Source organism: Bombyx mori, chromosome 5, assembly GCF_030269925.1.
Source record: "Bombyx mori chromosome 5, ASM3026992v2".
In the NCBI taxonomy this organism is placed as follows: domain Eukaryota; kingdom Metazoa; phylum Arthropoda; class Insecta; order Lepidoptera; family Bombycidae; genus Bombyx; species Bombyx mori.
Genome location: NC_085111.1, coordinates 3,491,999 through 3,518,719, shown reverse-complemented (window position 1 = coordinate 3,518,719; position 26,721 = coordinate 3,491,999). Strand labels below are relative to the sequence as shown.

General features: G+C 38.9%; 1 protein-coding gene across 9 annotated transcripts in view; it reads left to right on the top strand.

The window, feature by feature from the left end:
* Window positions 1–26,721, top strand: part of LOC692903 (Rab-related protein) — a 44,270-nt gene that overhangs the window by 8,560 nt on the left and 8,989 nt on the right. The window contains exons 1-2 of one of the 9 annotated variants that reach the window (XR_005244663.2): window positions 20–20,019; window positions 21,114–21,843. The exons of 3 other annotated variants lie outside the window; for them this stretch is intronic. Coding sequence is in view for 4 of the 6 variants with exons in the window: in XM_012695617.4 (XP_012551071.2) it covers window positions 7,123–8,136 (1,014 nt within the window). In the remaining 2 variants the exon portion in view is untranslated. 9 annotated transcript variants of the gene reach the window in all.

Here is a 26,721-nt window from a genome sequence, read left to right as displayed (position 1 = left end):
TTCGATTAATCTAAAAAAAAAGGCGCCTATTCGGAACACTTGTCTTTCTTATCCAACATATGTCAGAATATAAAGTTTGTAGGTATAAGGAAAAAAATATTTTTTCGACACACTCGCACATTAAAACGAGAAACACATGAAAAATAAAAAATAAACAGGAGAATGTTTCATGCTCGAAATATTGTAGTTACTGAAAGATTTATACGTTACCTCATAAGTCTCTCCTATTTTTATTTAATTGTACATTTAATCATCTAACTGTATGTAACACGCTCGTTGGAAAGCAATGTGGTGCGTCTTCTACAGAGTCGCACCGACAGATGTCAACCGGTGACAATACAGGATTTTTATTACTCTGGTTTGGTTGGAGTGTGTATGACGATATGAGAGAGAGAGGAGTGAGTGTTGAGATGACGGCTGATAGGAGAGAATGAAAGAGAAGAAAAATTAACTATGCCGACCCCACCTAGTGGGATAAGGTGAAGAAAAAGAAGAAGAGGTTTAAAATCCTGACCAGAATCAAAAGGATAATAAAACATATACTTAACTTTTCCTACATTTTCGCTGGTAGCCTAAGGGGCTATTTCAGCCACGTCCGGACGGGTAGGTGAGCTCACGGCCTTAACCTGAGAGTATTTGCTAACACTAACCGGTGTTTGAGGGGCCTACAAGCACCCAGACAATTTTTACCTAACTTATTTAGCGTGTTTTGTGGGTTTTCCAACTGTATTTAGGTATCTACTGGTGGTAGGACCTCTTGTGCTGTGAGTCCGCGCAGTTAGGTACCACCACCCTGCCTATTTCTGCCGTGAAGTAGTAATCCGTTTCGGTTTGAAGGTCGGGCAGCCGTTGTAACTATACTTGAGACGTTAGAACTTATATCTCAAGGTGGGTGGCGCATTTACGTTGTAGATGTCTATGGGCTCCAGTAACCACTTAACACCAGGTGAACCGTGAGCTCGTCCACCCATCTAAGCAATAAAAAAAAAACTATCAAAAGGCTGTAGGCAAAACTTGAAATTTGTTGTAATTATTCGCTTTTATCCTACGTTCATAGAAAGTACTATATTACAAAAATCTTCCTAAGAGGACTAACAATAGCTATACAATGTCTCATTAGTATCGGACGAATGATTCATAGCGCTCAAGAAACAACGCGGAGAGAAGGTCAGCCCAAAGGCTAATTTTACGTGCCAAAAAAATTTAGACCACTGCATTTCTAGACTTTTTTTGGCAGTAAGATCAGGCTTTAAAATGGCCTCTCTTCACCCACACTCCGTAATAATACAGATGGATTTGCTTCGGTGGTAGGCATTGGGATGATAAAAACAAGATGACGAGACCGTCTCAAACAATTCCTTAAAGCATTCACCATAGAACACACGGTGCCAAATACATTGAGAATCGAAGCCTTTTAGTAGACCAGCGAGGTATGGAATAATACGTAAAAACGAATACACGATAATATGACGGCCTATCAAGAATTAGAATGGACATGCTGCAAAACGGAAATCAAAATCGAGATGTCTATGGGATATTATAGCCTTCGATTTTCCCCAGCTTCTAATATTTAAATATAAGAAAAAGATAAGTAGTACTACTTAAAAGCGATCGTGTACCTGTATCTCCCGAAATATCCATATAAATACTACTCTGTTTAGAAAGTACCGGAAAAAGAGCAATAATACACAAAATGTTAGCTGTAGTGTAGATACACTTATGTACGCCAACAAAGAAAGTTTGAGGGGTGGGATGCCCTTCAAACCGAATCGAATTACTGCTTTTATGCCGTGCATAAATACGCAGGGTGATGGTACCTAGCCATGCGGACTTACAACACGTCCTACCACCAATAATGACGCAAATTATAATTTCGCGGACTTGATTTTTATTACACGACGATATTCCTTTATCGTGGAAGTCAATCGTGAACATTTGTGAAGTGCGTATTTCATTAGAAAAATGGGTACCTGCCTGTGGGATTCGAACACCACACGTTGCATCGCTAGATACGAATGCATCGGACGTCTTATGGTTTAGGTGTTGTTCCACGTTGTTCATCCATCAACGTAACCAAAAATCAATTAATCAAAGATCAATAAAATTTCTACTCCCACGATTCTAAATAAAGAAATCTCAATGCTTGACCAAACAATATAAATGACTATGTTGCCAGCTCATTTATTCATTTTTCACATTATAATGAGTCTGACGTCATAAGTCACTCATGTTTTGAAACCCATCGATAGGCACGTCAGTCATAAATCTTCGTCAGAACTCAAGATACTACAAGCACATTTTATTGTTGTTGATATCCTCATAGAATGTCCCGTTTACAATTACAATCATTTGCTGCTTCCTGCATCGCTACTACGCCACATGTTAGATGCTAGTTCAATAGCGTGTTTGACATAGCCTCTTTAATTCTTAGATATTTGAACAGCGACTAAATCATCTATTTTGAATAGATAATTCTCATTGTATTCCATTTAGGAAAGTAAATATTAGTTTATTTAAATAAAAAACGGCCCTGGCAACTGAGCCAATTAGCAACATACAACAAATAGGATTGGTTACTGATAAACAAATCAAATAAATATGCAATTTCGAAAAGGGCACATCTCTGAAAATTTAAAATATTAGCTTTTGAGATATATTTTAGTGTTAATTAGCAATTGAAAATTACTGGAATTATTATAAAATGGGTGTAGGTAAGCCTCAAAACTACATGTATATGAAAAAACGTAGTTGACAAAATATGCGACATGTGCCCTTGTCGAAATTGCATATTCAAATATAAATTTCATTCTACCTTGATGAAATCATAATTGCAATGCAATAAGAATGGCTATTATATCCGTCGAATCAGAAATTAAGATGCTTTCTGACAGAAATATACAGGATGAAGGTACCGACTTGAGCTAATAGGTTTCACGACCACCCGAAATTAGGAGTAGGCTTTTTCGAGAGAGTTACGTAAAAAAATAATGATAAATATAAGCCGTCTTGGCATATATTATAAGAAGACAGTTAAGTACTATCATCCTGAATAATTCTGTTTTCGGTAACCATTTAAAATCAGGGCGGTGAGTACCATTTTCCAAGGAAAAAAGAAATAACAAGGATGTCATTATTAGACTTACCTGAGTTAGTTAGAAGAAGGACAGTGTTATACAGATTAGAATAAGTCCCTAATGATACAAATATTTAAATTCTCGAGTTATCGTGTGATAACGTTATTATCGTATATATATACGTAGCATTGTGGGAGTCATTCGTGAACTCAGGTACGTAATTCCTTCGAAAACCTGCTCCAGGGTCGAATCACGGCGACCTTACATCACTCTACCGGTCGCCTTATCTATGAATTAACGAAAAATTCCATTGGATACAGTGTCGACCGCAAATTGTGAAATAAACACAATAGGAATGTTTGGAGTATGCTCTTCAATGGCATAGGGCATACGTCATAGATACATAGGCTATTCAAGATTTTGTGCAAAAACTTCAGATATCTGGATTCATTGTAACTTCGACCGTCACCATTTGATTATGTTCATTTATAAAATTTGATGTTTATGACCTATATGATACCTATACAAATTACTAGTTTTAATTTCAACGCAATGTTGCTTTTGAAGATTGTTATATTAAATGATTCCCCTGATTCTAGAAGCTTCATGAGCCAATGCCTCGGTAAGCGTAATTATTATATGTTTAATTGAATACGGCGCTTGTATATAGGTATATACTGTAGTTGTATTCTTTTTATTTTTCCTACCTAAGCTGATAGCCTTGAGAGGCTATTTCAGCTTCTCCTTGACGAGTAGGTGAGCTCAAATCGAGAGTGTTGTTAACACTGGCCTTAGCAAGAGCAGTGGTTCACAGAATCTACCACCAGATCGGAAACGTGACCCACTGAGAAGATTCGGCAAGAAACTCAATGGGCTGTGTCTATGGGTTAGTTTACTCGTCGAGCCCATCGTCGCAAGCGACGGGTTCGGCGAGGACGGTAACTGGGGCTTGCGTTACAAATGATTTAAAAAAGCGTAAGAACGTTAAGTGATGTGGTATAAAAACGTGGCCTGTGGGATTATTCTGTTGGGAACTCCATACAAAGACGAGAATACATAAGTCAGTGCAATCATTCTTGGATGTCTGTTATGTGCCGCACAGCCGGCATTCTTGATTGTCAATCTAATGAAGTTTAAAAGTTCAAAAGAAAATTATCTCTACAAGTTTCCAATGTGTGGTCAAACTGTTTTTAGTCGTTTAGTGGAGGGCCGAGAACTTTCTAGAAGCCACCCAAGCATTCGAGCAATCACTATAAAACTTGACCTCCCAAATAATTTGACTTACGTAACGCGAACGAAAACACGAAATACATAGTCAACTTGTAAGGCGTCTTTCGTTTACTAGGATTCCGTACAAATGCTACAAGCGGTGACCGCGGTTCATCAAACCTGACTCATTCCTCATTAATCAGTGAAGACCTTTGATGAAGCTTAAGTAACATTCGTCGGAAAGTAGATTTCACGGGCTGACGGCTCTCTGATATCAGCTTACTAATAACCTTAATAATGTTATGAAATACATACATTAGGAATCTCGGAGACTGATCGAATTTAAAGAACTAAACATACCATGACTTTAATGAGCAACATTTTTAATATAGAACCCACATATATCTTCAACCAGTTACATTACACACCTGTTTCACCTATTTGTTAGAAAATGATTCGAAGACCTCTGTTGATGGTACTTTACCAGAGAACCTTACCTGAAGCCAACAGCAACTATGTAGAAGCGTGAAAGCATAATTAAAATAAGGAAACATATAAACTATTATTGTATATTAATAAAAAAAACCACCCACCCACCTATCAAAGAGAGCACTGACCTGGAAAGTGTCTGGCGAAAGGAAGAGAGGCCGCCCCAGAGCAACTTGGCGTCGCTCGGTAGAGCAGGAGCTAGGTGTCTTGAGCATGACGTGGGAGGAGCTAGAACAGACTGCCCAAGACCGATATAAATGGAAAAATTTAAATTGATTCGAGCCCTACACCCCAGCACAGGATAATAACAGGAAAGAATGATGATGATAAAAAAAAACAAAAGTAAATATATTTGTCTCGATATACGTTTCTCTATGGTATTTTTTATAGATATCGTTTTACGACTTTTAAACGAAAACATTTTTCCCTCCATAAAATATTTATTCGCATTAAAAAGTGAAATTGATCAATAGTTGCGAATTAGGGATTAAACTAGATGTCCTTAGTTTCTGAACTCTGAGTTTTAATTTAGACTTAACACCAGGTGAGCTGTTAGCTTTTACTCCCATATAAGCAATAAAAAAACTAAACGTTGTTTGAAAGATGAAGATAAAACATGTCAGTGGATAAAAAAAAACAAGATGGTTTCGAAACAAGAAGGTAAACTTGTATACGGCTCCCAAAGCAACGCGGAATGTTAATCGTAACTACAAATGTTAAAAGTTTGAATAACATTATTTGATTAAGTAACTTTTTTAGTTAAACGTATTAAATTTAGTTTTGAAGGACTTACACTTTAAGTTAAAAGTCTTAGCTATTTAAGCGGATTAATTCGGCAAAAAATAACACAAAATAAAATATTGAATTGTCATCGGTCCTTGATAAGTATGCCAAATTTCGAGTTAATCCGACGTTTTGAGGGGGTCAAAATCATGTTCAAAGATTCCGTTACATACTAACATACGTATGAAGCTAAGAAAAGCGTATTTTTTTTACATTTTGAGTTGTTTACAGTAACTACCCATGGATGACTGTTTTTTTTTTTTTTTTTTTTATTTATTTCCCGAGTAGTCAGATATCGCTCATGGACATCAGCAATGATAGAGGCAGAGCCAAGCCACTGCCTACTTAACAATTAATTATTGGTGCTATAGTGCGAAAACTGTAAAGAATAACAATGAATATTTAAAATAACATTTAGACATCAGATTTATATTTTTTAAATCATTTAAGCATGGTTTATTCGGGAAAAGTTAAAGATATTGAAGCAGCGCGTGTTTCTATTGTGATACTAGTTTTGAGCAGGTAAAAAAAGCTCCTGGGCTAATGAAAAAGTTTATTACTTTACTCGCAGGTAGATAGGGCAACACGTAAGCGATTAATTCTTCATAAGCTCAATTATCATTCAATATTTACGTTGGCAGAAAATAAAATTATTAAAAGCACGCTTCAAAAATTTGCCTTTTCTCAAAGCTGTGTAATATATTAATTTAGATTAAATTACCTCTATTTTCATACGACTGACCGACTTGTCACGGCTTTAAGCACAAGACTAAGTAAGAATATTATCTAGGTGTTATGATATGTCTATGCAATTATGCTTTACATTAACTAATATCAACAAAGGAGGAGGTAATTCTGCGTTTTTAGTTTATTCTACACACGGTATGAGGTTGGAGTATAAGCCATCAGTTTCGTAAGAATTGAGACGATGCAACAATTGACCTAAATTAAGTCGCGGTACTTTGGACTGTAGACTGATTAGTGTAGAGTGGTTTTTTATGCCTGTATTTATTCAAATACAAAAAAAATATACATACACAAATTCACAGGTAAGTTATTTATTTAATTAACAAATTCTTTCTCCCAGCAGACCTGCGCCATAATTTATAAACACAATGGAATTAAAGTTTCGTCATCACTGCGATGTTCTTTGGGAAACGTTTATCGGATTGTTCAATGTAATTATTGTAATTATAAAAGTTCGGTTAAAGATATCTAGAAAATAACAAACAATATTTAGGAGGCAATAGATAATGACAAAGAAAATGTACTAGATTATGGATAAGATACAAGCAATTGCGTGTTAACATAACAACCGATTAGGAATTTAATCGGTGCATATTTTATTTGTATTTCGTTCGATCGTTATTATTCTAGGATTGTTATCGGGATAAGACTGTGCTAATTAAATTATAATCCTTTATTGGAAGTGTGTACGTTATAGCCTTGTCCAAAGTTTATCCGTGATTTGCGGGGCTTGATCAGTCAAGGAGCAAGGCCGCGGCGAGGCGACGCGGTCCGGGAGTCAGGCTGGCGGCAGTCGACACAGCGCGGTCGGCTCACCACCATGCCCGACGAAGAGCCCCCTTTGCCGCCTCCTTCACCCGTCCCGCCGCGCTTTGGGCCATCGCGCCTACGCCGCACGTTGCACTCGCTTCGTTCACCGTTCCGCCCCGGTTCGCCCTTCCACATCGGCTCTATCAAACGCACAGGCTCCAGCAAGTCCGTCGCCTCAGACGGTGAGATCACGCGCGACGAACGCACGATGCGTAAACGCAATAAGAAACAACGCGAAGCGGCCGCCGAGTCCTCTCGTAGCACTGGGAGCTCGCCCGGCGACGACAAACAGAAAAAGGAAGCCGGAGGTAGTCTTCTCAAACGCATGGGTAGTATTGGTAAAAAACGCAACGAAACTCCCGCAGTATCAGCTTCTCAACCAGAAACGTCACAGTCCGTCGAGAGCGCTCCAACTCCCTCTAACGAATTAGCGCGACCGACCCCTGAACCAGTGAGCCCCATCGCTGTCGAACATGCCGTCGCTACGAGACCTTTTACGAAAGCTGCTTGGAAACGCAACAGTGTACCCGAAATGGAAAAACCCGTGGAAGAACCGAGTCCGGAAAACGCGCTACGGAGACGAGTAGCGTTTGTTAGTCAGGCTTCCGTTGGCGGTTCGGAAGATCGCGATGATGACAGGGAGAGGGGAGGGACGGAAGTGGGGTCGTTGGAAGAGGCGGTGGCGCTAGCACGCGTGAAGCTGGCCGTGGCCACACCGCCCTCGTCGTCACAGTCGCGCGACAACGACACTGAAGAGGAGGGGCACTCGGACACGATGCCTGCCTACGGAGACCTGATCGAGCCGGAGAACAAAGCCGGGAACGATGCTACGACGGTAAGTGGATGCGTTGTATGTAGCGCAACGTGCGCGTGGCCGGATCGCCGCATCGCTCGGCACGTCAGTGGACGAAGGTTCTCCGTGCGATGCGCGCGCGCCATGACCTTCGAGGAGGCAGTAGATGATTGCTACCTAACGGTGTGCGAGTGCTGTGGCTTCAGCGCCGAGACGACAGTTCTGTTCCCAGTACGTTTTATTTCACGCTAGTTTACAGCGGACGTGACGCTGCCGCGCGATGTCTTTCGTGAGTACGACTCGTTTGTCTGCTCGTGTGCGCTTCGCTTTTTTTTTTAATTGTATAATTATTATAAATGTTTTTAATTTCGAGCTTTCTTGTGTGGTGTATCTGTGGTGTTTGTCAATATCGAGTTATGAATTGGTTCTTATTCGTTATTGTTGGAATTTTAATTTGACCATAACTTAAAAAAAATCTATTTCCGCCTTCATGAATTATTAAATAACACTAAAGCTAACACGAAATACGAATAACGTAAGTCGATCTAGTACCTTCTTAAAGTATATGCAGTTCAATATTACAAATAGAAAACTCGTTTACGTTATATGATACTGCGTAATATTATGAATAGTAATATTTTGAACACAAACAAAGAAATGTATAAACGACACTAGGATAATTCATAAAAATCGAATAAGCTTTGCTATAACTATATAGCAAGACTATATTTATTCGAGAATGATATATGACTTTATTGATCCTAAAGCATTATAGACTAAATATGTATTAAAATTTTATTGTACAGTTTTCTCTTCAAATAAACGCAAAAATCTATTTGTCCCCTTTTAATAGGTGTATGTGAGAACATATTATTATTTAATTCTCATAATTCTTGGGGCCCATGTTTAAGCCGAGGGCAAATAACATAATTAAAATAACAGGCAACATTTTAAATCATTATTTATTTATTAGATCATGATGTTTTTTTTTAAGAAATGACGTCTTAAAAATATAGGTAACAGTGTTCATAATAATATCATTAATTGCCAAAAAATCGAATCTATACCATTTGATTCTGTGTATTTATTAGCATACATTAATTATGTATATCAATCTACATACCGGTGAATCTCGTTTTCCATAACAACAATTAACATTCAACAATTCGGTTGCCGATTAGAATCTAACCGATGTTAACTTGTGGTTTTAGTTGTCGTTTCTAGAATGTTTCAAAGATAATATATTCAAATTCAAAGGTTTATTATCGATTTTAATCAGAACTAGTGGTCCCGCAGTAGTCGAATAATAATTAATTGAAATTTTAAGTTTGAACATTATTATGGTTCTACTGTCAAAGACTGTTAAACTTCTATAATATTTTCTTCTTTATATTTTGGCTCCGGCACGGTTTGTGCATTAGCCAGAGTCAAGTAAGATTTTTAGAACTCGCCGTTTTAATTATTTACAGTTTTGTATTTAAAAAAAACGAAGGAAACCGAAATTAATCAATTGAGATGATATTAAATGAAGTAAGATGAGATGATATGAGATGAAATATAATATCAGTAAAATGCTTCGATCAACAATAGTAACATTGTTGATGGAAGGTAAAATGGTAGTTATTTATTGAGTCTTTTTCAGATGACTTTTTGAAGGATCCCGAGAAGCTACGCCCAGCGACTTTGTTTCATTTTCCCACAATTGTGCACTTTCATAGATGTTAAATAGATAATGAACCACCATTATTACACATTTAAACCCGAAGAAACACTAAATAGACAAAATAAAACAATTCACACAACTTTGTTCTTCGCGTTCCAGACAAAAAGTCCAATATTACAATCACAGATTTCGCCAAGACTACACACTATAGACAGATATAAAGTCAAACAATATTAATTTATGCGATTTGTAAGGCTTAAATGTGTAATAACGGTGGTTTATTAACTGTTTAACATCTGTCAGAGTGCACTAATGTGGAAAAATAAAACAAAACCGCTGGACGTAACTTCTCGGGATCCTCCAAAAAGTTCACTGAAAAAGTCTCCGTATATAGGATAATAGGAGTAATGTCCTCTAATAGGAGTAAGGACCTCTTGTGAGTCCGCACGGGTAGGGACCACCACCCTGTCTATTCCTGCCGTGAAGCAGTAATGCGTCTCGGTTTGAAGGATGGGGCAGCCGTTGTAACTACACTGAGACCTTAGAACTGATATCTCAAGGTTAGTTTTTGTTTTTTCTGTTGCTAAGATGGGTGGACGAGATCACAGCCCACCTGGTGCTAAGTGGTTACTGAAGCCCATAGACATCTACAACTTAAATGCGCCACCGACCTTGAGATATAAGTTCTAAGGACTTAGTATAGTTACAACGGCTGCCCCACCCTTCAAGCCAAAACGCATTACTGCCTCAAGGCAGAAATAGGCGGGGTAATGGTACCTACCCGTGCGGACTCACATGAGGTCCTACCACCAGTAACTACCTACTTCGCAGCAGGACTAAGCAGGGTGGTGGCAGTTATCCTTGCTGGCTCACAAGATGCCTTACCACTACTGGTGTGAGACATGCAATAAAAAAATTTACCTATAAAAAATCAGAACTTTGTTTTATAATTATATGTGTGCGGTATATCAGAGGCCCACTACAAAATATCAGATTGTTAAAACGATTAGCGAATATATATTGTTTTCGTCAGCTTTGGTCAGCGAATATACATTCTTTTCGCTTATCCAAAAGTACTGACGGGGTGGTAAATTATAATCGCTTTGGTTTCGGCAACAGTTTCCTCACAAACTTCGTTCCTTTTTTTGGATTTAGTACCAGATTGACGGCATGCGATAATTTGCGTCGCATACTTTTATTTTAAAATATTCATATCGATATTTTTAAAATATGTTGGTATTTAATGGGATTGTAAAAAATTTAAAAATACTAATGCCTTCCCTCCCCACTCCTCAGTTCCCGTAACCTATATGTGTATTTCTTATTTTGGCGTCAGTATATATTGTTTGACAAAATAGGCTTAAGTATTATATGTCCAACATCCTGCCATCTTATGTTAATCACTTTTATGTTTGCCTACCTATTGATAGTAGCCTCGTTAACCCGACACAGCCCACTGAGTTTCTCGCCGAGTCTTCTCAGTAGGTCGCGATTGCGATTCGTTGGTAGATCCTGTGAAGCACTGCTCTTGCTAGGGCTAGTGTTAGTAAGTTCCGTCAGATTGAGCCCGTCAGCTCACCTACCAGTCCGGACGTAACTGGGATAGCCTCTTAGGCTACCAGCGAATAAAAAAAGTATCCTCGATGGCTTATGGTAGCTTCATCGAACGTGTAAGACAGCTTACGGGGCTCAGCCAGGAGACTTTGCTAACACCTTCTTTTTACATATAAAATATCATTGGCTAACACTTTAAACAGTTGATAACGTTTATCCGAAACGACATCTAATACGGAAGGTTGACGGAAGGTATTAACACTATGTTTTTACCGGTGGTAGGACCTCTTGTGAGTCCGCACGCGTAGGTACCACCACCCCGCCTATTTCTGCCTTGAAGCAGTAATGCCTTTCGGTTTGAAGGGTTGGACAGGCGTTGTAACTATACTGAGACCTTAGAACTTATATCTCAAGGTGGGTGGCGCATTTACGTCGTAGATGTCTATGGGCTCCAGTAACCGCTTAACACCAGGTGGGCTGTGAGCTCGTCTATCCACCTAAGCAATAAAACAAGAAAAAATAATTTTAGTGAGAACAAAAATACAGTAACCCTATTTTACATTTGCAACACAAAATTCGAAAGAATTTTATTTTATTTTCGTATTATTTAACGTTCATTTTTGCATACAATTATTGCACAATACTTACTAATTTGATTCGTAATGTAAGTACTTATCTTAATAAGTTACTTTTAACGATCCATTTGTAAATCACTCGTTAATAAACTTGTATCATTAATATTAAAAATCAATTAAGCATTTCAAAATAGTAGGTAAACTAGAACAAAATTATAAGAAAATTTTCCGACCAAGTGTTTTTATTATCTTATTTGATTATGACGTTATCTCGGTGCAGTAAGGTAGATTTTGCGAGCGCTCTTCATTTCCGTTCCGGTTCGATAGCATTGAAATTAAATTAGTGATGTATAGAAATCAAAATTATCGATAACGCTGTCATTTATTATTTAAAATTTTGAACTAGTATTGCAGTTTCTTGCATACAAAACTGAAAAAGATATTTACAAATAATCTTGTGTTGGTCTGAGACTGGCTAATTTATTAAAACTAGAATCAAAATTTATCTTCTTGTATTTAGTAAAGATTATAAATAATACAATCTGTTAATGCAATATCAATGATTTCAAAATAATTATTATGCAACATACAAGGTTGACTTTCTATCTAAAAATGACTGTTATCTTAAGTCAAGACGATCATCACTTTAACAGATCAAGATTTAAGCCTGTAGCAATAACACGAATTTCCAAAATAAGGACTTGCATCAAATGCACTTAAAATTTATATGGGGAAAAAATCTTCAAGCCTTCACAGAAATTACTTTGATAGGCACAATCAGAAGACTATAGCAATATTGAATTCTTTCAGTCACAATATTCTAGCAATTATCTGTGAATTCACGACACGCGGTTTTGGTGCGTATTATTCACTTTGACCGGAAACTTACGGCCTAAATAATTGTAATGTAAAATTGTTAAAAATGCGGTATCGCTAACCTAAGTAGTAAAATCTTTGTAAGTGTATTATTGAAGTGTATTGTCCCCACATCTATCTATATAAATAAAAATGAATTGCTGTTCGTTAGTCTCGCTAAAAATCGAGAACGGCTGGACCGATTTGGCTAATTTTGGTCTTGAATTATTTCTTGGAAGTCCCAGAGAAGGTTTAAAAGGTAGATAAATATGAAAATGCCCGGAATTAAATAAAAATAACAATTTTATTTTTCCTTTGATGTGTCCCCTTCGGACGGATTCCTTTTGTTTGTTTTAAGTTTATTTGAAACAAAAGTTTAGGTCTTTCGTTTATCGATTGAGGCACTACGAAGTCTGCCGGGTTAGCTAGTTCAGAATAAATATCAATGTGTTATTGACCCAATTGCTTTGTAAATTAAACGAGCTGGTTGTTTGAAATCCGTGATTATCGTCACTCAAGCGATTTATTGTAGTGACCAAAGTAGTTTGTATACCAACATTCTTGTGTCTAGATGAAGAAAGTACATGCCATAAGTCGCGTTATTCGCCCTCGGGGCTATTGGCGATGCGTGGCTGGAACCCGACACCCAGGCTACGCTTACCGCAGGCTCGCGGTCGTTGTGCAATGCCACTTAAAGTTGATTCTATACTGGTTTACGGAAAGATTCTGTTGCTATATTCCGTTTTCAAGTCATTTTCGGGCCATTGAACGAGCTACACAAGTCGTCTTTTCGCATTAAAAGTATTTAAAAGTGTACAATTTCCAAAAATATTCGAAATTGTGTTAATACGCGTAAACATTTGGTATCACCAGTATTTTTCTCATAAATACTGTCAAAAGAGCGTAGTTTAGTTTTTGTTTTTTTTTTTGTTTTTAGTTTACCTATATTTTGACTATTAACAAAATTAATACACAATTTTTTAAAAACAACTTACTTTAAAAGACCGATATTGTAACAACTAAAAATATAAATGTTGCAAAGATGATTAATATTAAAAATATCATATTATGTTAAACCTTTAAAACACTCTCCCGGAAAATTTAGTAAGTTTTGAGATTATACAGTTTTAATGCGAGAAGACGAAGTGTTGAACTTACAAAAAAAACGTATATAGGAATTGTGCACAAATAATCTAGAAGCCGTAACCTTTCCCATGATATTGCTGACCCCAATGATACCTCTGGGCCAGTAGCTGACTGAAATAATCAGAGTTTTTGTAGATTTGACATGAATCATTTTATTAAGCCCGCTGCGTTTCTCGCCGGATCTTCTCAGTGGGGCGCGTTTCCGATCCGGTGGTAGATTTTGCGAAGCACGGCTCTTGCTAGGGTTCGCGTTAGCAACGTCGTCAGGTTTGAGCTCCATGAGCTCACCTACTATTAGGTTACGCTGAAATAGCCTCTCAAGGCTATCAGCTTAGGTAGGAAAAAAATAAAACTTTATTAACACCCTTTTTTATTGCTCCACTTCTATCTTAGTATACATTTAAAGGGATTTTTCAAATCAATTTCAAAGCTTTAAGGCGGTCTATTGATGTACTTAAAATTTTGAATTCGTATCCGATGAAGTAATTTGATCAGGGTCAACAGAATTAGAACGTCTAGCAGTTTTTTAAATTAAAAAAAAAAAAGATTTTCATTGATTTCTTTCATTTTATCTGTAACCACGCAAACTGTAGTATTAATGAACTGAAATCATTAAAATGACAATAATCAATATAAGAAATTTAATATAAATAAATAATGAAAAAAACTAGTTAAGTTGATTCGAGAAAGCCGCATAAAATACAAAATTTTATTTAATTTTATTTCTAATGCAGTTTGTGGCATTCAAAGGTTTCGCGATATAGTTGTGTGGCCTTGGGTTTTCTTATATTATGTCATTTATTGACATTAAAAATATTTATCAACAAGCACCATTCGTTCACGCCATAAATACGTCATTACGGATCTTCTAGATCCATTAACGGTGCTTTTAGGTACCTCAAGCACCGGTCACCGTCCTTGCCGAACCCGTCGTTTGCGACGAAGAGCTCGACGAGTAAATTAACCCATAGACATAGCCCACTGAGTTTCTTGCCGGATCTTCTCAGTGGGTCGCGTTTTCGATCCGGTGGTAGATTTTGCGAAGCACTGCTCTTGCTAGGGCCAGTGTTAGCAACACTCCGGCTTGAGCCCCGTGAGCTTCACCTACACGTCAAAGAGAAGCTGAAATAGCCTCTCAAGGCTATCAGCATAGGTGGGAAAAAAAATCGTTCTCTTAGCATTGAAGTGTGGACGCAACCTTAATCGTATTTTGTCCACATATGAAATAGAACGAAGTAAACCTAATGAGCGGGTCAGATTCAGAGTTATGTTGATTTCTATTGTTGTTTTTTTAACAATATTGAAATGGTAAAAAGATTACGTATATGTCGACGCACCACTAATTATATGGAAAAATTAATTAATCAATCAAGATTAATTCCTAATTTAACATGCGGCGTAATTATTGATTGTAATTATCACACGTGTAGTAAATATATTTCAGACTGATTGTTAATTTAAGCAAAATGTAATGTTATGGTTTGCTGTCACTTGGGCAGCAAACGATAACGTTGCATTTACCATTCGTCTTCAGAGGAATGTTTAATCATTTGCTAAATTCATTTCTTGATTTTTAAGCGACGTCTACTTGTTTAACACGATGTTTGGTTAAGATTAATGTTGTAAGGAACTCTGCCAGATTTTGTAATACGCGGAAACGATACCACGTGATTACGTTTGTAAGGATAGATTCAACTTTAGATTTAGTTAGTGACCTAAATTAGTTGTTTAAATTAATTTGTGATTTAACTATCAAGTTTGGAAAATTTAGAGTGAGTTTGCGTTTTAATAATTTGTGAATTTGAAGTAATTTCCGTCTTGACAAGAGGGAGCCACCGAACTATCAAGTTTGGAAAATGTAGTGAGTTTGCGTTTTAATAATTTGTGAATTTGAAGTAATTTCCGACTTGACAAGAGGGAGCCACCGTTTTTGTTTTCGGGGTGGCGGCTTGTAATCAAGACGGAAAGACCTTCTTTCTGTGCTGCGCCTCGGCTGCGACCAGACGCTCTGTGAGTACATACTGTTGCATTATTTTAAGGTTATTTTTAAGTGTGTATATAAGTGCTAGGCGAAGTGTTGTAATTAAATAGTGTTAAATTATAATTTGGTGTTTCGTTTGCGATGAGTGAGCCTTGTGATGGAGTTGGTGGCGTCAGTTTATCTGACGTCACCTTTTCCAAAAATTCTCCGGAGGTCGGTGCGCCGTCATCAGAAGTGGGATCACCTCCCACTTCTGCTCGCCCTTCTGGCTCGGTTAACAAAAATATGAACACTTCTGTTGATGGGGTGCCGGCTGATTTTTTCACTCAGATGTTGCAAATGATGAAACACGTGTCGGATCGTATGACGTCGCAATCAGATATTTCAAAAGTGAGAATAAATGACGTGTTTTTGCCGTCATACGATCCAGACGCTAATGTTGGGGTTAGAGAATGGTGTCAACATGTGACCATAGCTATGGAAACTTACAACCTGAGCGATTATGAAGTCCGGATGAAGGCTGGTAGTTTGCTTAAGGGTCGCGCAAGGTTGTGGGTTGACAATTGGCTGGTGTCCACCACCACGTGGCAAGAATTGCGTGATGTTTTAATTTCGACTTTTGAACCGGAAAACCGATATTCACGCGATGTTGTGCGTTTTAGAGAACATACTTACGATAATTCTAAAGACATCGCTCAGTTCTTATCACAAGCTTGGGTTTTATGGAGACGTATTACTAAAGATAAGTTGTCGAATGATGACGCGGTTGAGGCTGTTATCGGTTGCATTGGGGATGAGCGCCTGAGAATCGAATTGTTAAATGCGCGAGCTACATCTGTCCCAGAACTTATTTCAGTGGCCTCATCTATAAAAAGTGTTAAACGTCCTCATCCCAATGCATCGATACCGCATCAGAGTGTCGCAAAGCGCCCACGTTTTGATAAGACACCGGGCTTTTGCCAAATCTGTAAAAGGTCGGGTCACGATACGCGTGATTGCCGATACCGCGACAAACCTGAAGGCCCTCAGCCGCGACAACAGGATGGTAAAACTACTCCTCCAGGTGTTGGTAGACCGACATGTACGTTTTGTTCAAGGTTGGGTCATACTTATCAAACGTGTTACAAGCGAGAACGTGCAGTTGTTTCTAATGTCAATTGTGTGGGGACGTCAAAATTAAATGCGATGCCAGTTGTTGTAGGAGGTTTCAAAATTAATGCAATTTTTGATAGTGGAGCCGAATGTTCAGTCATTCGTGAATCTGTAGCTGCAAAGTTGCCGGGAAAACGCGTTGATAGGGTTAGCTATTTGAAAGCTCTCGGTCAATTTACGGTTGTCTCGCTTTCAACATTAACAACAGTTTGCATAATCGACAACTTGCGCGTAGAACTAGAGTTTCACGTCGTTTCCGATATTGAAGTGAGTTCTGATATTTTGATAGGCATTAATTTGATAGAAAATACGAACCTAAGCGTTGTTGTAAATTCACGAGGTGCAATGCTGGTTCATCAACCGATCATTTACCACATGCGATCTCAAAGCCCAAAATTTGGCAAATTAGATTGTGACTTAACCAATGACAATCAGATTAGCGAGTTAAAAATATTGCTGAACAAGTTCGAACACTTGTTTATTCATGGCTACCCGCATACGCGAGTTAATACGGGTGAGCTAGAGATTCGATTAAAGGACGAAAGTAAGACAGTGGAGCGTAGGCCCTATCGGCTTAGTCCAGTTGAACGGGAAAAAGTTCGCGATATCGTTAACGAATTGCTTGAGCATAAAATAATTCGGGAAAGTAAATCTCCTTTTGCAAGCCCAATAATTATAGTTAAAAAGAAAAACGGCAAAGATCGTATGTGTGTAGACTACCGAGAGTTAAATAGGAATACCGTCAGGGACCATTATCCCTTACCGATAATCTCAGACCAAATAGACCAACTGGCCGGGGGTATTTATTTCACCACAATTGACATGGCAGCTGGGTTTCATCAGATACCTATTTCGGAGGGATCAATTGAAAAGACTGCTTTTGTAACTCCCGATGGTTTATATGAATACCTAACTATGCCATTTGGACTTTGCAACGCGGTGTCAGTCTACCAGCGCTGCATTAATAGGGCTCTCGCTCATCTCACGAGCTCACCAGACCAAGTGTGCCAGGTCTATGTCGATGATGTGCTCTCAAAGTGTAAAGATTTTGATCAGGGCTTATCCCATATTGAACGCATATTGATTGCTCTACAAGAAGCTGGCTTTTCTATTAACGTTGATAAAACCGCCTTCTTTAAACGCTCCATCGAGTACTTGGGCAATATAATTGCCGACGGGCAGGTCAGCCCTAGCCCAAGAAAGGTGGAGGCTTTAACGAAGGCACCAATCCCGAAAACTGTCAAACAAGTTAGACAATTCAATGGCCTGGCTGGATATTTCAGACGTTTCATTCCCAACTTCTCGCGAGTTATGGCGCCTTTATATGAACTCACTAAGAACGATACGACATGGGAATGGAACGAAAGGCATGACGAAGCTAGGGATTATATTGTCAAACATCTGTCTACTGCGCCTACCCTTACGCTATTCCAGGAAGACGCACCCATCGAACTCTACACGGACGCCAGCAGCATCGGCTACGGGGCAGTGTTAGTGCAGACATTCGCGGGTCGCCAACATCCAGTCGCGTACATGAGCCAGCGCACCACCGACGCCGAGAGCCGCTACCACTCTTACGAACTTGAAACGTTGGCGGTCGTAAGAGCAATTAAGCATTTTCGGCATTACCTCTACGGCCGAAAATTCAAGGTAATAACCGACTGTAATGCTCTCAAGGCCTCCAAAAACAAAAAGGACTTGCTTCCGCGTATCCATCGGTGGTGGGCGTTTTTGCAAAACTACGAATTCGAGGTGGAGTATAGGAAAGGTGAGCGATTACAGCACGCAGACTTTTTCAGTAGAAACCCTTGCAGCGAGATGTCAGTTAACGTTATGACTCGAGATATGGAATGGCTGCAGATTGAGCAGCACCGCGATGACGTGCTACGCCCAATGATGGAGAGTATAACATCTGGCGATTCCATCGAAGGCTATGTCATGGAAGATGGCATACTTAAGAAAATGCTCACAGATCCTATACTCGGCATACATAAACCAATTGTAGTGCCTAAGTCTTTCCAGTGGAGCTTGATAAACTCCTTCCACGTGACACTGCAGCACCCAGGATGGGAGAAAACTCTGCAGAAGCTACGAGAAACGTACTGGTTTGACAAGATGAACTCGGCTGTTAGACGTTTTGTAGACCATTGTGTTATATGTAGAACCTCGAAAGGACCATCTGGTTCTATACAAGCGCAGCTCCATCCGATCCAGAAACCCACGGCAGCGTTCCAGGTCATTCATATGGACATCACAGGAAAATTGGGCACGAGAAACTCCGAAGGACAATATGAGTACGTAATTGTTGCTATTGACGCATTCACGAAATACATATTACTGAGCTATTCCAATGACAAGAGCCCGAGCAGTACACTCGCGGCACTCAAGCGTGTCATTCACCTGTTTGGCACCCCGGTACAAGTGGTGGTTGATGGCGGTCGGGAGTTTCTCGGCGAGTTCAAAGTCTACACTGACCGCATAGGGATTGACGTGCATTCAACTGCGCCAGGAACAAGCCGAGCAAACGGACAGGTCGAAAGGGTCATGGGCACATTGAAAAATGCCCTTACCATGATCAAAAACTACAGTACTCAAGACTGGCAGACGGCGCTGGAAGCTTTACAGCTCGCTTTCAACTGCACGCCACATCGAGTGACAGGAGTAGCTCCGCTCACTCTCCTGACCCGCCGACAACATTGCATACCGCCAGAGTTACTAAGGTTGGTGAATATTGAGAACGAATGCATAGATTTTGATCTGCTCGAGCAACACGTACGACAGAAAATGATTGATGCGGCGCAATACAACAAGCAACGCTTCGACAGAGGCAAGGCGAAATTGCGCCCATTTCAACGAGGCGACTACGTACTCGTCAAGAACAATACTCGTAACCAGACATCCCTCGACCTCAAATACAGTGAGCCGTATGAAGTATGCAGAATCCTGGACAACGATCGGTACATCATCAAGCGAGTGACCGGCAGAGGGCGCCCTCGTAAAGTCGCCCACGACCAGTTGCGCCGAGCGCCCCAGCCTGGCGAGCAGGACACCGTGTCGACGGACAGTGTAGAGGACCCCGAGCGACAACCGGCGAGCGTGCCGGCCGACGAGACTGAAACAGATGCCACATCTCGGCCCCAGCCCCTGCCGTCTACCTCGCGAGCTGCCCAGGCCTTGGATGCTTAATGGTTAGTTTTATATTTCTTACTGCTATCCTGATAGTTACTTAAAATGTTTACCAATTTATGAGAAAGCCAGTATCAACATCAGCAGTAAGATCCAGCCGTTGGCCTATGTCTTTGTTGACGGGTCGACCATTATTAAAAGTAAGCCTGTACATTACCCCTATCCTATTTTCCTTCATTGAACCAATTTCAGAGCCCCTGTGGACCACGGTCAAAATAAATAAGGCCTAGGCCACAGCATCGTCCTTCCTACATCCTTTAGAGCCCCTGTGGACCACGGCGTACGAGACCGCTCAGCGCCACAGCATCATTCCCATGTGAGCTCTTCATTACGCTATTTATTTTCAGAACCTCTGTGGACCACGGTCATAAATATAAGGCCCAGGCCACAGCATCGACCTTCCTAATCCTTTAGAGCCCCTGTGGACCACGGCGTATGAGACCGCTCAGCACCACAGCATCAAAACCCTCATAAGCCTAAACAAAAGGCAAGTAAAAAAAAAAAAAAAAAAGACATTACTTTTCAGAGCCTCTGGGGACCACGGTCAAAATGATTGACTATGACTGTTGCTAACTTTGACCGACTTAGGCCTAGGCCCCAGCATCGTCCTAGTTCCCACTTCCATTAGAGCCCCTGTGGACCACGGCGTTCGAGACCGCTCAGCGCCACAGCATCAATCCTGTCTACGAGAAATCAAATCGTGCAATTATGCGTGGAGCATTTGTATCGATATATCTACGAGTACATAAATCGTGCGAGTAAGCGTGGAGCATTACAAGCACTTCAATATCATCGCTCACCTTCCATGTACAGCATTCCTATACTTATAACAATTTTGTATAAAGCCTCTCAATCTTTATTCTGTGCTTTTCATCTTACTATTTAACATACTTGTGTGTATGAACTTTATGGTACAAAAGCTAGCTGATAACTAGGATTGTTGAAATCGGTTATCAAAGAAAAATAGTACGACAATTTTATTATCATTACAGTAGTGACGTTGTTTCATTTTGAAAAGCGCCAGCCACAAACAAGTTGTCAGCTAGTGTACCGGTGGACGGATACCTAGCTCAAAGAAATTACTTTTCATTTTCAGACCCGCGACTGGTGCAGAGCACGCACACTGTCTCGCAGAATGGCCGTGTCGACGCACCACTAATTATATGGAAAAATTAATTAATCAATCAAGATTAATTCCTAATTTAACATGCGGCGTAATTATTGATTGTAATTATCACACGTGTAGTAAATATATTTCAGACTGATTGTTAATTTAAGCAAAATGTAATGTTATGGTTTGCTGTCACTTGGGCAGCAAACGATAACGTTGCATTTACCATTCGTCTTCAGAGGAATGTTTAATCATTTGCTAAATTCATTTCTTGATTTTTAAGCGACGTCTACTTGTTTAACACGATGTTTGGTTAAGATTAATGTTGTAAGGAACTCTGCCAGATTTTGTAATACGCGGAAACGATACCACGTGATTACGTTTGTAAGGATAGATTCAACTTTAGATTTAGTTAGTGACCTAAATTAGTTGTTTAAATTAATTTGTGATTTAACTATCAAGTTTGGAAAATTTAGAGTGAGTTTGCGTTTTAATAATTTGTGAATTTGAAGTAATTTCCGTCTTGACAAGAGGGAGCCACCGAACTATCAAGTTTGGAAAATGTAGTGAGTTTGCGTTTTAATAATTTGTGAATTTGAAGTAATTTCCGACTTGACAAGAGGGAGCCACCGTTTTTGTTTTCGGGGTGGCGGCTTGTAATCAAGACGGAAAGACCTTCTTTCTGTGCTGCGCCTCGGCTGCGACCAGACGCTCTGTGAGTACATACTGTTGCATTATTTTAAGGTTATTTTTAAGTGTGTATATAAGTGCTAGGCGAAGTGTTGTAATTAAATAGTGTTAAATTATAATTTGGTGTTTCGTTTGCGATGAGTGAGCCTTGTGATGGAGTTGGTGGCGTCAGTTTATCTGACGTCACCTTTTCCAAAAATTCTCCGGAGGTCGGTGCGCCGTCATATATGATCTAAGATTTCATAGCACCATAGCATCGTAAAGTATACAATTACTTTAAAAATATATTATAACATAGTATTTTCTTTAGTTTTCGCCAGTCGTAAATATAATTAAAAATACTTTTACGGTATAGTGACGTTTTGTTTTATTAATTGTTAGCACAATATTTAAATGTTGACGAATAACAACTTAGTCATCAGTGACCACGAAAACTGTGTTCGAAAGGTAGGAAATAATAACAATAATATTGTAAGATAATATTCTGAGAATAAAAATGGTGACATTAAAATGTAAAAGTATTTTTAAAATGTAACATTTGCAGAAAGCACTGGTAATATTTGAATCAATCGATTGAACTATCGTGTTTGCTTCTTAAGTTTTATGAGTTGTTATGAACATGATCACACTTCGATAAATTAGTCAGGATCAAGGCTTAATATGCAACATGGTTCGGTACGAGGATTTTTACTTTAACGAAAAAAAAGCTATTTATGAATGCAAATAATTTTTACTTTTAACAAATATTTTATTATCGCAAGACCAACCTTCAGCTGGTCGTAGGACCGTCGAGGCGATTCGCCCGGTCCTTGTGGATTGGGTGAATCGTGACAGAGGACGCCTCACATTCCGGCTCACGCAGGTGCTCACTGGGCATGGTTGTTTCGGTGAGTTCCTGCACCGGATCACAGCCGAGCCGACGGTAGAGTGCCACCATTGTGGTTGCGACTTGGACACGGCAGAGCATACGCTCGTCGCCTGCCCCGCATGGGAGGGGTGGCGCCGTGTCCTCGTCGCAAAAATAGGAAACGACTTGTCGTTGCCGGGTGTTGTGGCATCGATGCTCGGCGACGACGAGTCGTAGAAGGCGATGCTCGACTTCTGCGAGTGCACCATCTCGCAGAAGGAGGCGGCGGGGCGCGTGAGAGACGCGCAAGCCCGCCGCCGTCGAGCTGGGGCCAGGGAGGCGGATCTCGCCCAAGCCCTGGCCCTCTAAGGGTTTCGGGTCCCCTTCACATGTCGGTCTGGGGACCGGCGAAGGGGGCCTAAGAAGACGACGTGCAAGCTGCTCTGCACGCGTTTTACGCAAGAGCATCCGGGTGATGGAAGGCCGGCTATCCTCGACCCACGCTGGTTCTGACCCAGCGAGGTATTCCGTAGGATAACCCATTCTAACCGGCGCCATCTAGGCGGGCTCTGGATAGCCTGCCGACCGAGAGGGCTGCTGGTCGTGGCGCCGACGACCGCCAGTCCGGCGTCCCGAGGGGGAGGGTGATGAGAGAGATGTGCTCCGCACTAAACGCTTCACTTTCCCCCCTTTGCCTTTTCATGGGTTCTGTCTCATGCGAGGTTCGGATGCGGGTTGTTGAGCGACAGGAGGTTTTAGTCAGTTCGACTCCGACATGCCCCGCCCTTCATCTCCAGGGGAGGGCGGAAGTCCGGCGATTTCATCATGACCAAAAAAAAAAAAATAAAAAAAAAATCGCAAGACCAAATCCTGTGATTCAGTGTTTATTTTAAAAATATATATACCGCGATTTGATATTCCGGGGAATGCCCTTCGGGAATGTACATCGGAATTGTCTTGTTAGTCATAGTTGGTATGGTGTAATTCTCGTGGCTACGTTACATATGTACATATTACGAATTACATGTATATCAGAGACTAGCGACCCGCTCTCGCTTCGCTTCGGAAACATTAAAACACACATGAAACCAAAAAAAAATAATAAAAAAATAAATAAAAAAAGTAGCCTATGTTCATCAGGAACAATGTCGGCTTCTAATGGAAAAAGAATTTTTCAAATCGGTCCAGTAGTTTCGGAGCCTATTCGAAACAAACAAACAAACAAATCTTTCCTCTTTATAATATTAGTATAGATATAGATATAGAAGTATAGATTTCTTGAGGAGAAGTTTGAAGTAAACGGAATAGCAAAAGAAATATGAATTGACAGATTCCGCACAGTTCCACAAGTGTAAAACTTAAATACTGAAAATTGGCTTATACCTTTTTTATTGTAGTTTTAAAGCATTTTCAAAGGGAATTAAGTAGTTAATGACCTATTAGTGGTAAGTACATTTAGGGAATAGAGAATTTCCTGTAGCTAATTTTCATGTATTATTTATTGTTTTTACACTTTTTGACATGAACGTTTTGAGTTTTCTATTCGCAGACGGAATAAACGCGAGTCAAGTAACATAAAAACTATCAGCACTACCAATTGTTTGAAAATGGAATTAACTAATCCGTTTTCTTTTCGAATAGTTAAATGTTAATCGATTATAATTTGAACTCGGCAATATGCAACACTATTCGGAATGTAACCAAATAATCGACAGTATTCGTTATTTTGTTTTAAGCGTTTTTTACTTGTTAACAATATCGAAACTTGAAAGGCGACAGATAGAAGGTCACAGGCAACACTATACCGTCGATAGGTTGCCTAAACAACTATTGCTTTAGAAATCTTATCATTACACGTTTATTTGAACCACGCTCTAGTAGCTTTGTATTATTAGGCGCATCTAGTCAGGGGACCCGGAGCTGAAATTTGAAAGTAAATCCATTTGATTTTAATTCTAACAGTTCGATTAGAGATAAAAGATTATGAAGAAACATAGTTGTGGACCACTCGGGAATCTATTTTTGTGACATTATTCATAGCGTAGGTGATGATTACCAAATCAGGTCGAGTTTTCCAGAACATATTTCGTTACATCGATGATATTTCTGATTTTAATTTTTTATATAATATATTTAAAACATCAATGTGTCAGATATTAATTTTGTTATTTTGGCAAAGTGGAATGCACCTATCACAGGACTCTTGGGATCACCCTTGGTTGACTGGTACCTACAGAATACCTCAAGCATTAAATCCGCCATTGTAGTACAATGGCGGATTTAATGCTTTGTGCATGAAGTCGAATAAATAAGTATTTTTTTCAAATGTAGTTTACAACTACATATACATTAAATATATATTACACAATATCGGTAAATACGTATTACATTGTACATTTTAAATTGGTGATTTGTGATACCTAGACTAGATTTATTAATTGTTATTTTATTGATAATTTACCTAATAACGTAAATCAGGATTTTATTAAGTACTTTTAATAGCTGGCAAACGGCGGACATTGTTGCCGGTCACGCAAGGAGTGCGAATGACAAATACTCCTCCGTTATCACTGGCCGATAAGAGCGTCGGTCCACTCGAGCTCACTTCATAAATAAGCCGTCAATCGGACCGGACCGATAGTCGTATAACGTAACACCGTTTGCTTCCACTGAAATTAAAAAAATAATTTCCTAAAATTCCCTTTTACTAAGTGACGTGCACAGACTTCTTTGCCGATATATCTCTGATTGTTTTTTGTTTTTTTTTTTTAAATTGTTTCATCGTTTTATGATGAGTACGGATCTTCGAGTTTGAAGTGCGATGTGTTTAAATTTTATCGAGAAAATTCTATTAAATACTTCATCGAAATTGTCTGATCGGATTTATTTTTGTGTTTCTTGACGTTGTGTCCAAGGATTATGTCGCCGAAACAAAAGCAACACGCCGGCAGTGTAAGTAATATCAAAATGTACCTATATCTAGTAATGGGAAAATCTTTTTTTTCATTTTTTAATAAAATTTCTATTTTGCTATAAATTTTTCGATTTGACTCGACTCACGACTTTTTAAGAGAGCATCAACTAATATTTTATAATAAAAATAAAAATTGATAGGTATTTATAAGTTCGTTAAGTAAAAATCAATAATAATCGAAAGTGTATTGACACGATAACAATGATGAATCACAGCTTGTTCAAGTAGAGAACGTAATTTCAATTTTCAGTGGAATATTTCTTCCGTTTATCTAATAAACTAATCCTTAATAAACTTTTGACAACACGGTTGTCTGATTTGATTTTAATCGAGGTATATTTTTCGTAGCAATATGATATTTAGTGAGAATGTCTGAATCATTAAAACAATTCAATGCTGACTTCTGAGATGCTGTTAGTGTATTTAAGTAGCCTTTTCACTGAAAGTAATCATCAGGAAATACTTTTAGAATAATTTTAGGAGAACATATTGTTTTGGAAAAACCTTTTTTTTTAACTAATATTTGGAACGGTATTAAAGTCGCTTGAAAAGGCGGGAAAGTACTCTAAATTTTGCAATTAGTTACGTTAAATATTATTACAGAGTGTTAATAGTTTTTATTTACTGTCATAATAAAATTTTATCTTCGTAAGCGTCACACTATTTTGTTATTTTTATTTATTCTAAAATTACGTAATACTTCGCGACAGCGACGTAGTGATAGAAATAAAAAAACTTACGAACGAATAAATGAATATATTATGGTCTCATAACATTAAATTTAATGTTACCATTTATGCTCAGGAAAATTTTGTAACAAATCAATTTATTTATGAACAAAATTGATTTGCAGATATAATTTATGTATTACATGTATTTTTAGCGTTCAGTGTGCATTATTTTAATTATGTCTGTAGTTTAATTATTTAAACGTGTGTAGACGGATTTTTTTTGGAACATTTAAAATTTTATTTATTCTTGTTAGGAGTCACTCTGTTATTCCATCTATCTACCTAGAAAGACTTTTCAAGAGCGCGTCCCGACAGGACTCTAGAGCAGATATCAATTTCAGGGATCAATAA